The sequence below is a fragment of the Crassostrea angulata genome, chromosome 9 (assembly GCF_025612915.1).
Source record: "Crassostrea angulata isolate pt1a10 chromosome 9, ASM2561291v2, whole genome shotgun sequence".
NCBI lineage: Eukaryota > Metazoa > Mollusca > Bivalvia > Ostreida > Ostreidae > Magallana > Magallana angulata.
In genome coordinates, this window is record NC_069119.1 from 23,815,128 (window position 1) to 23,832,523 (window position 17,396).

The 17,396-nt window shown below is 31.1% G+C and overlaps 1 protein-coding gene across 1 annotated transcript; it reads left to right on the forward strand.

Annotated features, from left to right (window-relative positions):
• The first annotated feature begins 311 nt into the window (after positions 1–311).
• On the forward strand, positions 312–16,993 carry LOC128163786 (multiple epidermal growth factor-like domains protein 10). Its single transcript, XM_052827449.1, has 13 exons — positions 312–401; positions 5,886–6,119; positions 6,266–6,520; positions 7,013–7,147; positions 8,647–8,787; positions 11,130–11,264; positions 11,898–12,032; positions 13,023–13,157; positions 13,382–13,516; positions 13,620–13,754; positions 15,882–16,019; positions 16,210–16,242; positions 16,342–16,993. Exons 1-13 carry the CDS (start codon positions 335–337, stop codon positions 16,617–16,619), a joined length of 1,956 nt encoding a protein of 651 aa, XP_052683409.1. The 5' UTR covers positions 312–334; the 3' UTR covers positions 16,620–16,993.
• Positions 16,994–17,396: the final 403 nt, after the last annotated feature.

The following is a 17,396-nucleotide window of genomic DNA, read 5'->3' on the forward strand; positions in this document are numbered from 1 at the left end:
TTTAAATTGCAAGACATCAAAATTACGTAATTGTTAAGTACAAGACAAGACACAAAAAACAATAAAAACTTAAGTACAGGTAGGTTATAATTCTTAAAGAAGAAAGCTTACTGTATTTTATCATTGACCATCTACATCAAAATCGTAAAAAATGATTTGTCTCTAGTACCCGAAACTTCTTCAAAGCATACCTTAGTAGTCAGATTATACACTTTCGTTTATAGGTTGTATTTTATCTTTGATAAGACCGGTGACGGAAAAATACGCTATCGTTTATCGACCCGGAAGAATAGATAAGCTATGAATTTAATAGTTCAATAATAAGTTATTCAAAATGTGGTTGGAGTTCATACCAGAGATAATTCTTGTACAGATATTTGTCGCAAACTCACTTGGATTCAGTAAGTTCTACTAATTATGCATTTTGCGATTGTCTTAATATGCACATAAGTATAATTTGCATTGAGTTTTGTATGATATCATCATCTTCTGTTCTGTAAAAAAATGATATTAGTAGAAAACGGATAATAAATGTTACAATAGAGATATCCATAGATGTGTATGCTACATGTAAATTTGATTTTCATTTAAAAAAAACGAACAAAGAGGCCCACGGGCCACATCGCTCACCTGAACAACAATAGATATAATAAAATCAGCTTTATGGAGTCTTATACAAAATATCTGAATAATGTCGTATTATAGATCCTGTAAAAAAAATCCCCCTACATATTCTTAGGTTTATCATTGAGCCTCTTTGTAACAGGATTTTACAGTCATATCACATATTAAGCAGAGCTGCAGGTCTTGAAAAGATTTTAAACAACTGTTTATATATGGATTATAAACCTACATTTAACTTTGAACCCCCCGTGAGGCCCAAGGCCAGAGTCTTAACAATCTATACTTTTAAATCAAGATTTTTTCCTGATAAACTAAAAAATGCCTGCACCAGCGTATCCGCTTAAACCTTTGTAATTTCAACACATTTTATATGACGTCCGTATGCTATAGTTAAATTTTACCTGCTAAAATTTATTGTCAAATTAATTAAAAACCTACATTCATTTTCGATAAACCAGCTCGAAATAGCAAAAATGGGTGGTGGACACGCTTTGGAACCGGTATTAGCATTAAAATAGCCCCGTATAACGGGTATTTTTTACGTGCTGCTAATTTTTACTAATTTTTACGAGTTTTATAAATCCGTAGAAATTAAACGCGTAAATTTTCACAGAAGTAAAAAAAACACCGCACGTAAATTTTCTACATCGTACGTATGAAATAATGTTCATGACCTTCAGCTCAGTCCCTGACGGCTGTACATGTAGGTATATTTGAGCGTTTTTGGTCACGTGGTGATAACAGTTCAGATCTTTCTTGAGTAATTTGTCTTGAGTAATTTTTAAAACTACGTATAATGCCACGTTAGTAGCTAGATTTCAATCACTCAGTCAAATAATAACTATGGCGGGGATACGAAGCTATTTTAAACCAGTATCTACAATGCCAAATCCAAATGGATCGCTAAGTGAAATGATTCCAAAGGAAGATATAACTGCTTTAAATAAATCGGTTGCCACAACAAATTCTACACCAAGAACACCGAAAAGGGGGAAAATATACGAAATACATCGGTTTCGATCGTGCCGCTATTGAATTTTGAAATTGATTTGTCTTTCTTTTTTTCCCGGTAAATCGATCTGAGATTAATAGGAATAAGTAAAGTGTACATGTATATCACATATGAAATAAAGGTAAATTAATAAACACAATCATTATAATTAAGGACTCGTTAACAGAAAAACGATTTTCTGATTTGTATGTGTATTAACTGTAACAAAGTCACGGTGAAATTTCCCCCTTTTACCACAGATGATATCAATGTTTACGGACATGTCCAATTCGTTAAAAAAATTACGCGTAAAAATTCAAACGCCATATTTTAAGACAAATTCGTAAAAAATCACAGCAGTAAAAATTACCCGTAATATGGTGTGTGTATATATATATATATATATATATATATATATATATATATATATATATATATATATATATATATATATATATATATATATATATATATATATAAAAGATTTGACAAATGCTGAATAAATGAAATAAGGCAACTCGTTTCCTGAATGTGCGATATTAGTTTTGTTTGATAGAAGCTAGCAAAGCGCGACCTCTGGCGATAGAATGGAATAGAACTTTCCAGAACAGGTAAACCAAGAACCTCGTTAAGGTCAAGATCTAGTAAATGATTCCAGAGTGTCTTTTTGGTGCTAGAACCATTATGACGTCATAATTGATTTGAAGAAATTTTTTCCCCATAGTTTACGACTTTAAGGGTGTTGTTTACTCAGGGTTTGAGTTCTCAAATTCGAATTGTTATAAAGTTCAATGTCATGATTGAAATTTGCTCTAAACACAAAAAGTATCAGTGAAATGAATTATTATTGACATAACATTCGATATTTCTAGTATATTATGGAATTATACCAAAACAAAAATAGACTTTTAGCCAAACAGAGGAAATTCGGACTAAATTTTGCAGATTTTGTTTTCCGCTAAAATATTTTTAGAAGTACTCTAATATTAAAAGTTAAGATTTTATATTTTAGTCTATATAATTTTACATATTTTCTGTTAGTTTTACCTCATTTATTCATTAAAATAACCGTATGGCCCGAATTTAAAAAATATTGAAATATGCTTAAAAACGATAAAAGACACCATATCTCAAAATTGTGATCATTGACCTCATATAAACTATATGCCAACAGAATAAGATCAATATAAGTAGTTTAATACTATAAATGTTTTTGTATTATCATCATTCAATTTTTTGTAAAATTGGATCAAAAATGGGTAGGAATTTGAAAAGTGATAGAGGAAATTCGGACTGGAATATTTATAAAAATTTTGAACGAAAACTAAATGCTTTGTATGTATTTAATGTCACTGCCATTCATAAATTGTATTTCATTTTCAAAAGTGTTGAGCAATTTGTATTATTTTCACTATTAAGAAAATCTCAATCATAGTGTAAAATTTTAAGTGATTTTCCTTTAATTTTCCAAAAATATACAATGGCCATGAACTCAAAAAGTAGGTCATTGACCTACTTTTTTGAAAATGAAAATTAACACTACAATTAAAGGTCTATAACACACAAAAGTTGGTTTTTCATTATCATCAGTGGAATTTTTTTTCGTTCTGAGTAAACGTCATCCTTAAAGGAATTATGTAGAAAATTAAACAATTTCTTGACATTCTATGTTAAATCATGATAAAAGTAATCCCGGTACCTATATTCAATATGACATCATTTTAAAGAGGAGGTCAAGAGCTTGTTTAATTCCGTTTTTAGGGAGACTGTAGGCATTCTAGACATATTTTATTAGTCAAACTCTGAAATTTGTTCCTCAATTCCTTTATATTTCATTGAAAGTGACAGTTTAAAATATGATTTTTCATTGTGTTTACCAAAAATTTTAGCCCCGGTACACCCTATCAAACAAAGCTATTGTTATGAAGCATTATTGAAAGAATTTATATCTTAAATTTTATGAACCTGTAGGCACCATTCATTTACTAGATCTTGACCTTAACGTCATGGCGAAAGGTGTAGGACGAGCTCATTTTGTATCACATGTATTCATATCTTGGATGGGGTATCTTTAGTTAATTCAAAAAAGTTAATAAATAAGATTTATGTAATTTTAGTTTTGATCGATTTAATTATTTTCCACAACGGGGTGCCCATGAACGACGCTACACTTAGTCTAATTTTAGCCATGGCAGAAAGTGTTGGGCGAGTTAACAATTAGACAGATACTTTAGATATGACAACTTTGGTTTAAAATATGCAATTTGATATGCATAAACTAGCAGGTTTTTTTTATAACTTCATACATATTCAAACCACGACAGATTGGTAGTGAACCTTAGACATTAATTTGTAAACAAGGAACAAATGTTCTAAGTCTATATGAATAAATGATGTATGAAGTTAAACGGGAAGTTAAATTTTGGGAAGGGGTGTTCACCCTCCCAATGGTTTTTTTTCCAAATAAGTCTTTTATCTAAAATTCTCATTTGGGATAATGATAAAGATTGTAGTGAAATTTGACTAATGACGAGTTTGTTTTTTATTTTAATTTTAAAGAATAGTTTAAGAAAAAAAATCGGACACAACATTATAGCTTTGTGTCATTAATGTAGTTTTAAAGAAGGAACCAAACAAGTAAGTCAAAATTACATATACGTAAATAATACCATATATCATAATATTCTTAGTTTTTGTTAAATGTTTTCCTCTGTAAAATTGCAACCCCCTCCCCCCTCCCCCCATGTGGCCTTACCCTACTCGTGTATATTATGATTTTGACAAATTTAATGTACACTATCTGAATTGACTAAAGTTAAAGCTAATCTAGGTAAAATTGTGTTTGAGCAAATGGTTCCCCATATATAGAAATATAGTTGATTGTTAAAGATTTTTTCCTGTATATTCCAATGTAAAATTATTACCTCCATTCTAGCCCCATCCTACCCCCGGGGATCATGAATTGAACAAACTAGAATCTTTACTACGTATAGATGCTTTCACACAAGTTACAGCTTTTCGGTCCGATCAGTTTCTGAAAACAAGATTTTAAAAATTTCTCTTTAAATATTCTGATGTAAAAATTCGACGCCCATTGAAACCCCACCGTACCCTGTTGGTAATGATTTTAAGAAACCTGAATCTAATTTACCTAAAAATACTACCGTATAAGAAACGTATTTTTTGGCCGATCGGTTTCCGAGAAGAATATTTTTAAAGATTGTTCTTTGTACATTCCTATGTAAAAATTCAACCCTCCCCTATTGTGGCCTCACTCTACCCCGGGGATAAGATTTAAATAAACGTTAATCTACACTATTTGAGGATGCTTTCACACAAGTGACAGCTTTTTTTGCTGACCTGTTTTAAAAGATATTCAAAGATCACCTCTATATATTAATATGTAACATTTGACCATTTATTGTGGCCCCACCCAACTAATCATGATTTTCACAACTTTAAATTAACCCTTATCTGAGAATGATTCCACATAAGTTTCAGCTTTCCTGGCCAAATGGTTCTTGAGAAGAGAATATTTGAAAACATTCCCAAATTTTTTAAATAATTTTTAATTAGCTCTCCTTGAAAAATGTTGTAGCCTTCAAGTTTTACAGCTTTAAATTCCCTTTGCCTATGGATGAAAAATGCTTTGTGTCAAGTTTGGTTGAAATTGGTTTAGTGGTTCTGAAGAATATGTTGAAAATATGAAAAGTTTATGGACAAATGGACAGACGAACGACAGATGAAATGTGTTCAGAAAAGCTAACTTGAGCTTTTAGCTCAGGTGAGCAAACAATTAATTAATTATTAGCCATCCACCTATATACCCCCTCCCCTGAAAAAGGAATGGTCTACCGTTGAAATTATTTGATAGCAAAATATTTTTTCCTCTTTTTTTCCATTTAGTTATCATTTAGTAAATGTTCTAGTCTGTCATTCTGTGTTTTGTGACATCATGTCTAAAACGCTTGTCTGGTGTGATTTTTATTTTCCATTTGTATAATTAAAGATGATACATGTAATTGACACGATTTCTGGGGAAATAGAATCCATTTAATATAAAAAAAAAAAACACCGCAGAATGACACATTTGCAACTTTTTGTTTTAAATCTTACATACGATATCTTATACACCCCCTCTTATTGAAACCTTCAACCTAAGGATTACTTTTAATGAATGGCAACTTAATCATTGATAAATGTAAAAGAAAGACCATTCACGATCTTATACATGATATCATTATTTTAATTTAATTATTTATGTTTGAAGTTAATTTAGTTCAAGACCAGGGATTAAGAGGATCAGCGGCCATGGGTGCAGCTCCTCAACGACCAGAATGGGCAGCCGGTACAGCCATTGATGGTAACACTAGTCAGAGCTACTTATCAAACTCCTGTGCTATAACGAATACTGACGGAAACCGTAATACTTCTATATGGTGGAAGGTGTGGTTACAAAAAAAATTCAACGTAGCTTACATAGAAATTTTCTTCAAATCTGATAGTAAGTACATGTACATCAAAATTATTAGCACAGAATTTAGCTTATTTTACTGTGTTAGTTTTTGCAATAGATAATGTCATTAAAAATATCATTATCGACTACATACATGTCATATTGGTTTTTAATTATCATTACTTATTTTCAAGCCTATAAAAGATCAACGGGATTTTCCATTTACACCTATATCCCAAACATTTTTCATCCATTATATGATCCAAAACATCTGGTGTACCACCATGATCCCATGTCTGGATGTCCAACGTCTATTATGAATATCACAGTCAACAATGTTACACAAGGGATCGCGTTCATCAACACACGACCACAGGGATACACATCCAACTGCCCTGGAGATAGTACCATGTATACAGGGATAGAAATATGTGAAATAAGAGTAATGGGTTAGTATTGTAAATCATATACATATTAATGTACATATAGTCCTTTTATAACCTATGTTGATACTTAATATAAATAAAATGTTGCTTTTAATACCAAAACCAAATTATAATTCATGTGCTGACTAAAAATAGAAAATGTATGGTTACTGATGTGCAATCGACAAAAAGAAATCAAACTGAATAAAAATCAAAATGAGTATACATTGTAACTCATCACTGCATATTAACACATTAATGAGACTGGTTAATCAAAACATTACATCTCAGGTATACCCTCATTTTTATTACAACATCTTTATGCAGATCCATTCTTACCAAGATGAACAATATAGTATAAATAGGGCAAATAACACCCAGTACTTTTAAATGATTCTCATAAACGTTTCATTTGTACATAGCCTTATATGCATTCTTATTGGTCGTTTTCATAAAAAAAATGTTGGATGAAAATAAAAATGTTTCATTGTTGATGTAATATTTTGAAATGCTTAGGTTGTGATTCAATGAGGTATTCGATTGGATGTACAAAGATTTGTCCATCTAAATGTAGTGGACGTTGTGACGTTTTCAATGGATCCTGTATACATGGGTGCTCTGATCCTAAAGCGCTCACCATTGACTGCATTGGTAAGAATGTTACAAGAAAAAGTTGTTTATACATTGTTATTATGAATAACTGATGTTCATTTTATTTACATGCATATCTAAACCAAGTTTGTATATCAAAATACAGGCTCGTAGTATTGCTTTTGTTGAAGGTGGGGGGGGGGGGGGGCGGATTCATCCAAAGAATCACGACAAGCAAAAATAAAAAAAAAGGAAGAAGGTTTTTGGGGGGTTGAGGGGTGGGGGTAGCTTTACTTTTAACACTTTTTATTTCCTTATTTTCAATTCAATTTTTACATGGTTCCAGAAAAGTGTTGGGGGGGGGGGGGGGGGAACTCCATGTTAACGAGGCCGGGTCTAATTTTTTCTGCCCTAGATTTTTTAATTAAATTTTTTACATGAATTTCTACTGATATAATTATTATTTTTAGGGGAAAAAAATCAGACATTTACCACACCGTTTGTTCAAGGGGTCACCTCAAAGTTTGTTAATCTTTAACATAGGACCCTATGGGATTTTGTTTGAAATGTATCTATTTTGCACATTTTTTACATTTTTTTTTAAAACTTCTGCCCTAGGGATTTCTTTTTCTGTTCTACATATTGAAGTTATTGCTAAAAGGCATCAAATGGTCAAATAAAAAAATACCCTTTTACCTCCTGGTTTGATCCAGGGGCCTTATTTTTTTTTGGCTATTTTTTTTATTTGACAAAGACGGAAATGGTGATCTTTATAGTATTATTAAAACATTCAGACACATTTCAGTAATAAATAAATAAATAACATCGCATATTAAGGGTCATTAATATAAAATACATGATTACTGTCTTGAAATATATGAATCAAGCTATATTTAGGCGGGTTAAGAAAACGTGACAGAGGGCTTAACTTGTTGAACCCTCTTCACGTTTTCGAACGTGAAATATAGCTTATACTTCGAGACATTTATGTTTATTCCACAATATAATATCAATTTTACGCATCAATCGAGCTATTTTTAACAAATTTCGCTGAATATCTGCAGTTGAAACTATCAAGCCATGGCGTCAACAAAGCAAAAAGATGACGTCACAATACAAATGAAACGCTGCGCGAAGGCGTGCGTACTCGTTCTGTACTCGGCCTCGTTAATTATTTTTTTTTGTATGTTAATTTAAGAAAAATCTTTGCTGCGCAAAAAGGTGGGGAGGTAGGGGGGGGGGCTGATGCTTCGTGCCTGAAATAAATATTTTTTTTTTGGAACGGTTTGGTATTGCATTTCATTATTATTTGCTTAGAACAGTATGTCGTACTTCTGTACAGATCAATTGCTTTAAAAGCAAAGTTACATATTATGTTCTGTTTTTTGGTCTGAGTCTTTCGCTGCCTTCTTTTGCTGTGCATGTGTGTTTGAACACATGTAAAGAAACGTTACTTTGTCACTTCCATATATAACTCAATTCTTGTTCATCCATTTGATCAAGTTCCTATGATTATGAATATCTTTTAAAGATATTTTTTAAATTTTATTTGAATGCAGTGTGTAATGGTGGACAATATATATCAAACAAAGTATGCGTAGACTGTCCAGGTCATTGTAAAGACGGGGCTTCGTGTGATAAGTTGACGGGAATGTGTAACAACGGGTGTTCAAACCAGTGGACTGGAGCATTTTGTAACAGTATGTTGTAGAGTGAACATTTTTTGTCAAAACTAAACACAAGCGGTACTGATGCGATAGTTACAATAGACAGAATAAGTTTATATAATTCATAAGCAACTAGCTATAAAGCTGTATATTTATCGACTGAAAACTGACTTTTTGTTTTTAGCTACTAGTATTCTGATCACATTTTGTCTGTCTGTCTATAAACTTTTCACATTTTCAACATCTCAAAAACCACTGGGCCAATTTCAACCAAACTTTGCACAACGGATCTAAGGAGATTCAAAGTTGTGAAAATTAAGGACCACACCCTTTTACAAGGGGAAATAAATAGAGATTATTGAAAATTTTCGAGGAATTTTCAAAAATCTTCTTCTTAGAAACCATTGGCCAGGAAAGCTGAAAATTGTTTAAAAGCATCATCAGGTAGTGTTTATTCAAAGTTGTGAAAATCATGACCCCCTGGGGTAAGGTCGGGCCACAATGGGGGTCGAATTTTTTAAATAAGAATATATAGAGTAAATCTTAAAAAATCTTCTAAAAATCTTCTCAAAGAACAATCAGCCAGGAAAGCTAAATCTTGTTTGGAAGCATCCTCTTGTAGTGTGAATTTAAAGTTGTGAAAATAATGACCCCTGGGGGTAGGTTGGGTCTCAATGGGGGGTTGATTTTTTACATGAGAATATTTTGAGTAAATCTTTAAACATCTTCTTATCAAGAACCTTTTGGCAAGGAAAGCTGAAACTCCTTAGGTAATGTAGATTAGAGGTTGTGAATCATGACCCTTTGTGGTAGGTTAAAGTATATTCAAATCATGATCCCCAGGGGTAGGATGGGGTCACAACGGGGGGGGGGGGGGGGGGCAAAATTTTACATAGGAGTATGTAAATTATTTGCATCTCTTTTTTTTTTTTTTTAAAAAAAACACCATTTGCCTGTAAAAAGCTGTAGTTTTAGTGAAAGCATCTTCAGATAGTGCAGATTTAAATTTGTTCAAATAAGTATTTTTAGGAGTCAGATTGGGTTGAATTATACAAAGGAAAACATGTAATTATTCACAAAAGACTGAAATGTTATCATATATGGTTTTACTAACTAGTACATGTATATGCAAGCATTTTGACATAATGCTGATTCTTTAGAATTGTTTAGACTCTCGCTTTTAAACAATTCGTTGGTCTCACAAGGGGTTCAGAGTTTCATGTAGGTTTATATCCCATAAATAAACAATAAATTGTTGAGGATCTTTTTGAGAACTATGATGCTCAACATGTGATATGACTACAAAATCATTCTGTTAATAGAAAATGGTCTTAACTATAAACATAAGAATATCCAAGAGGAAATGTATTTTTATTTTTAAAGTATTTACATGTATTCTATGACATTGTCCAGATATTTTGAATTATGACTCCATTAAGCTGATTTTATCATGCTTATGGTTCCTCAAGTGAGCAATGTTGCGCATGGGCCTCTTGTTTACTTTTTTAATGAAATTAATTTCTAGCATTTGATTGTGATATTAGCTTTCTTTAAAGGGACATAGTCACGATTTTGGTCAAATTATCTTCTTTCGTTTTAAATGTATATAATGCTTTAGTAACTAAAGGCATTTCTAACAGTCAACCAAAAAGATAGAAAAATTGGCTTTTAACGGTATATTGAACCACGTAAACAAAAACATGACGCGAGCCTTGTTTACATATATGAAATATTTGTCCGATATCTGTCTCATATTTTGAAACACTCAAATTTTGGTTAATCATTAGATATACCTTAATAAAGCAATATTAAATGCAAACTATGTTTTTTTAATATTAAAATAACTTTCACGTGCACGTAATTCGACTAGAAGAATTGACAACTTTTAAAAAATAGAAACATCTATGTAAATAAAACAAAATTAAATTCTATGTAAAACAGAGAAAAATGTACCCAAAAAGTCTTACAATCTTACTCGCCCTCGGATGCAAAGGTAGTTATAAGTAAACATAAAAAAATGTATGTAGTGTTGGTTTTATTTTAAAATACTTTGTATATCAATGTAGATGAAGTTTCCATGAATATTACTGTAATGTATACTGTAACACGTACAAATCAAATCATCGTAGATAAATTTGTGACCATATAAGATTGATATTTATCAATCAATTATTTAAAAAGACTGTGCGAATAATATATTTTATTTTTTACTTTTATTGTTTAGTTTTTAGCTATGGAAATTTTTTAAATTTCCTATCATTTTGTCATTTCATATACCTAGTTAAGAACATTTTAACTGACTGGTTTTACATTCCCTTTCTTTTTCCTTTAGTTTCATATGATATTAATTATCTACAAACCATAACTTATTGCAGTATGTTCTGCAAACTACTATGGCAGTGACTGTAACACTCCGTGTGGACATTGTAGAGATAACAATGTTTGCAACAACATCACAGGCCACTGTCCCAATGGCTGTCAGTCTCATTGGAAGGGGGACAGGTGTGACGGTACGTATATAAAGCTTTATTTTTCTTTTCATAATGAAGAAGATCAGTCAGTTGGTCATTTTATACAATATGGTGACAATATTCCAAAAATAGCTATGTAGCAGGCTATAAAGCGTTCGACTAAAACTTGAAGATCACCGGTCCTTGTTTTATTTATTGTTCATATTATATTACCATTTTTTTTACATTTTTTTTAATATTGTCATGGTTTAACAGTCATAGGATTATAAATAATTCAAAAGTAAAGTTTGATGGCCAATTGAAACTTAAAAATTGATCTGATAATGTTTTGTTAACCTTTTAGGTTCCTAAATAATTACCCTTCCGACATTTTAAAAAAAATAATTATAGAATTAGGCTTTTGATATGCTACCATACTTTAGATTAGAGTAAATGAAATGTATCATTTGTGGCATAAAAACAGGAATATTTTAAGACACTTCTAGAAAATACTAGTAATATGTTAGAGCGTCGATATTCTTTTTTTAAAATGTAAGACAAAGCGGAGTATATTTTTATATATGTGACAATGTTCAACTTGGTTTCTCTCAGGGTTGTTTCATTTTAAAGTAACTAAGTTTTGACAATTGAGAAATAGCAGTTAATCAAGAGTATTCGTTTTGTATTTTTTAGAATGTGTAGATGGATTTTACAACGCATCATGCACTGGAATATGTGGTCACTGTAATAATGCTCAGTTTTGTGACAAGGTGAACGGCTATTGTTCAGGTGGATGTACTTCAAACTTCCAAGCTCCTTTATGTCAAGGTAAGTTTCAAACTTACAGAGACGCGAAAGATTACTAGAATTATGAAAGTTCAGGTCTGTCCGTTCTACAATTGAAAATATAAAAAAATTCTCTATTTGTTTTTTCTATTGAAGTAATCTGAGATCTATTATAGACGCAAACATTTGTTACGGTACTTGTTCAGGCCTTCTCTTGTTGTGGACAGGTCCGTTTTATATGTAGATAAGTAATCTTAAAATATGCTGCGTGAAAACAATTTTTATATAAATACTGTTTTTATCAGTAAATACTTTATTTTCTTTTTAAACATGCACAGTGTGTTAAGGAAATGAAAATACACGCAAAGAAATTAAATACCATAGGGTTACTGTCATAAATGACCAACTTTTGATCTTAATGTATTGACTTTTTTCTTAATCGTTCCCCAACATAATTCATATAATTCGTATAACTGTTAATACTATTTGTACTCCCGATAAAAAAAATACCCAGAGAATGCATTTTGTTTTATTGTTGGATTTTGAGAATGGTTGTTTGTAGGTAAATTGTAATAATATTCAAATGAAAGTTATGAAAGTGGGATAAATAACCAAATAATGGGACGACAACATTTAGTTTATTAAAAAAATTCCAATGTTTCTATGAGGTTCATTATTTACAGTATGATCAGTTAATATGATTCTTAATTTTGAATTTAGCATTCAAATTTTAAAAAGCCATGTAATAGATGAGGGAGTAAGATCCGTTTTTACCCGAAGCAAGCAATTATTAAAATTTTAATAATATTATGCTTTGTGAAGCAAGTCTTAAGTGAAATGGTAATATTAAACAATATTTATAATCAAAGCTTTCATCATATTTTTATTAGTTCTCTAATTAGTAAGTTTTGCTTATTCAAAAGATTTGAAGTGATCTTATTATGTTTGTTGATAAATTTTTGTTTTTGTTTTTTTAATGCTGTGATTTCGTAGTTGTTATAATTGTTTTCTGGACATTGTTTGAATTGGTAGAATGTGTCGGCGGATTTTACAATCGAACATGCACTGGAGTTTGTGGACATTGTGCAAATGGAGAATATTGTTTCCAAATTAGTGGATATTGTGCTAATGGATGCAGCAACCACTTTTATCATCCCTTGTGCCAGGGTAAAACATCTTTTGCTTATATCTTTGTCTTTTTTTATTGACAGTTGACTAAAGATATAAAAATATTCGAAACAAAATTCCAAACTGAAGAAGTGAAACTTGCAGATAACAAAAATTAAGAAAAAAAAAATACTCGTGCATACCAAAACATCTTCCAATCTTGGCTTTATAAATATTTTCTGGCAGAAGAATCCATCAATTGATGTATGATTGTTACATTTCAGTATGCAAAGACGGATATTACGGAAATATGTGTAACAAACGATGTGGTCTATGTAAAGATGGACATGCTTGCGATAAACACAATGGAACTTGTTTTAATGGTTGTGTTACTAACTTTCAGCCACCACAATGTAAAGGTAACTGTAACAATTGAATTTTTCTTCTCTGACTGTTTTGCTGACATATTCATTTATGCTTTTTGTTAGCTAAAATGTTTAAATTATTGTTTAAACATCAAAGTGTGTGAAAATGGTTTCTACAACGCCAACTGTACCGGCAGATGTGGCCATTGCCAGAATAAACAACCATGTGATAAGGAGAGTGGAAGTTGTTTCAATGGTTGCAGTTCAAACTTCCAAAGTCCTTTGTGTCAAGGTGTGTATGATATGTAATTATTCCTATCTAGTAAAAACAGAGATGTCTTTGTGGTGCTTAAAATGAAATAGAACAGGTTTCTGTCACAAATAAATACTTTAGATTGCAAAGATGGATTTTACAACAGTAACTGTAGCGCATAAAGTAAAAAATGTTTAAATAAGAAATTTGCCATATAACGAGTGAAAACTGTGTTAAAGGATGTCAGGCTTATTTCGAGTTTCCTTTATGCTAAGGTTGTTGAGTAATGATATTTCTTTCTCCTTTTAGATAATTGATAATTTAAGCCCACTAAGACTCATAAATTTTTAAATACATGTACATGTTAGCTGTCGTCAGTTTGTATGCCTGTCAGTATGCCTTGTCTGCCTGTCGCGTTTCGTATGTGAAAGTTTGACTTTCTGAACTAAATGGACAAGTTCGGTTTGTTTAAAGATAACTCTTTACTGGTAGAATTCAGGTCAACGCTTTTCAAAAGGTTTAGGAAAATTTTTTAAAAAAATGAAAAAAAAGGTTGCAGTGCAAATTTTCAATTTTCAAGTAAGGATAAAGATCTGTATTTGACAACACTAGGCTAAAATAATTTAAAAAAAAAATCAGTCTCCATCAGGTTCAAAATGCATATCAATTTGTTGATATCCTTAAATGGTATCTGGATGTTACCAATGATTGATTTTATTTTAGCTATTTACAAATGATAAAACATGTTGTCATATGTTAGCTACATCGACATCATCTTCCTTAAATTTTATAAAAATTATGCTATGAAGAAGCAAGCTTTTAGATCTTGTTATAATTACTGCTATTCTAAAATGATGTTGTTTATAAAGATAACTATAATACAATGTACATAGAAATAAAATAGTATTGAAGCAGGTTAAAAAATTGTATTAAAAGGGAAACTCGGTAATTTTTAATGTCAAGTCATACAGTTTTGAGTTGAAAGAATGAACTCAATTATCAATATAAAAATATACTGTTTTAAGAAAAAAAGTATTGTTTTTAAAAGTTCAACAAATAATCGTTAATGAATTTGTTGATGTTTTATTTTCAAATTAAATGAACATTTTTAGCTAATCATTTTTAACATATTCAAATTGGGCATTGATATATTTTTTTAACAATGAAGTAATTGGCATTTGAAAAATATTCAGTTCTAATGCAAAAAATAGATGTGACACAGGATTTATTACGGGCCGCCAGGAGGCGGTCCGTTATTTGATACGCATTTAAATATTGTAAGTGCGTTTCTGCGGGGTAGTTTTTTTTAATGAATTAATATTATGCTCATTTTTATCAATTAAAAGTAAATTTGCATGTAGAAATATGTTTGATGCCTTTTAAAAATATTACATATATGTTGTGTTGCTCGTAAATGAAAAGTTGGTCATAGGCTGTCGTGGTAGACGCGTTTTTATCGAGAAAATTTCGGAATTTTCCATCGTATCGGGATCGGTATACGGGACATGCTAAAGACCTGAAATATAAAAGACCTGAATGACATGAACTTTTATATACATGATGTATTTGAATTTCTATGTGCTGCGTCAAATAAAATGACTTTGTGTTTGAATTTATTATATTGCCATGTCTTTTGTAGTAGAAAATTATCATTAAATGACATCCATATCATTTTTTAACGCAAAAATATGAAAAAAATGAAAATTTGTATGGACCTGAAAATTTGAGCTAACCTGATTTATTTTTTAATTCATTTGAAATAACAATGATTATCTTTATAAACTGTACTGTAGATAAGATTTATAATTCCATTTAGGAAAAAAAATTATCGAACTCTATTCTTAATATTAATAGTTAAATGTTAAAATTCAAAACGAGTTTCTGAAAATATAGTACATGTAATTAAAATTTTAATTAAAATCTACCATTAAAATAAGTACAACCAACTCGTTATTTTCTTTGTGGTGTGTTTTTATGTAAACAACCAGTGAGGATTCATACAACAATTATATTTTTGCGGCCCATTTGACGCTTGCGTCAATATGATTTCTTTTTATTATTTTTTTTACATTGTCAATATGATTGTGATGATGGTGATGATGATGATGATGATGATGATGCGTCGTCGTTGATGATAACAATAGTTAGTACCTTTTGGTATTCTAGAATGTGTACCTTACAAGTACGGCCCTAACTGTGCGTTTGACTGTGGACACTGTAAGGACGGGATGCCATGTTCTACAGACACCGGTCTGTGTACGAAAGGGTGTGAGGACGGATGGACCGGGGACCTCTGTCTGAAAAGTAAGTGACAAGTCCAATGTAAGTTACTTTTCTGTGTGATTGTTGTGTGTAAAGGTTGAGCTACCAAGGTAGATTTCTGTGTGTGACATATTAAGTTACTAGTGTCTGTGTGGTCTGTTTGCTTACCATTAAGAGGCATGCCAATATGTTATGACTTGACTTAATTTTTCTTTTCTTTTTTTATTTGCAGTTAAAATAGATGCTGCAGAATCCCAAATACAAAGTAAGCGCATATGTTTTAATGTCATAATTTTTAAAACAGTCATTTGTTTGAATTCTTTGAAAAGGTACCTATATAAGTTGATGTGGTTTTTTTTCACAGGTGAAGAAATGCCAACCACTGGAACGGTTGCAATAGCGGTCCTTTCAACTTTGTTGGTAATTGCAATACTTATCAATATATTCACGGGACGAAAGCTTATTTCAAATCGATCCAGCAAACGCCAAACAGATATCCCAATGGCTCAAAAACAAGACTCCTCGCAAACCTATACTGATTTAACAGGTACAGACGAAACGCATGCGTACTCAACGCTTGGCTCTGATGTTCGTGAGGCTCCTTATCAAGTGATCAGTGATGCTTCTCACAAGATAAAATAACTGCCATGTTAATTAGATCATATAATCTGTTTATAGCTTTGTAATCTCAAGCACATATATTGCAAACATTTCCATCATGGATCAAATCAACCTATATGTTATTAAAGGTTACCATTTTAGTGTACACTGTATATGACTTGTGTTGAATAATATATAGATACTATTTCCTTGTACATGTGCATATTTTTATAACGTAAGTTGTATGAGATATATGATACAATGATTACGCCTCGACATAACAAAACGATGCAACAACGACGTTGCTGAGAAGTGATCACTAACACAGTAATGATATATGAAAATTCAACTCGGAGAGCTCTACAGAAGTTTTGTGATGCAGGAGTTTTGTATTAAAAAAAATTGTTTTTATCTCCTTGTTGTCTTTATATTTTCTAACATACTACTATCCGACTGGTTTGCACGTGCTTGGATAAATGTTGATTATATATTTCATTATAAAAGACTCCAATTATTTCTTTCTTCCTCCTTTTCTTTCTCTTTCTTCCATATTTTTTCTCTCTATAAAAATACTGATAAAATTTAAGAAGGCTTAATGGTCATGCCCATTTCCTATATGTAAGCTATATTTTTTCCTTTAAATGAAAAGCTATGTATTAAGGAAAATGTTCAAATCTTAAAGCTAAAATATTTTGATTTTTTTCTTAACTGAATAAAAGCTTACAGCTAAAAATATCGTATCTTAAAGTTTAAGACAGATCTGATAGCTAAATTGTTGACCATTCAACCTCCTAAAGGATAAAATGAAATAATGAATAA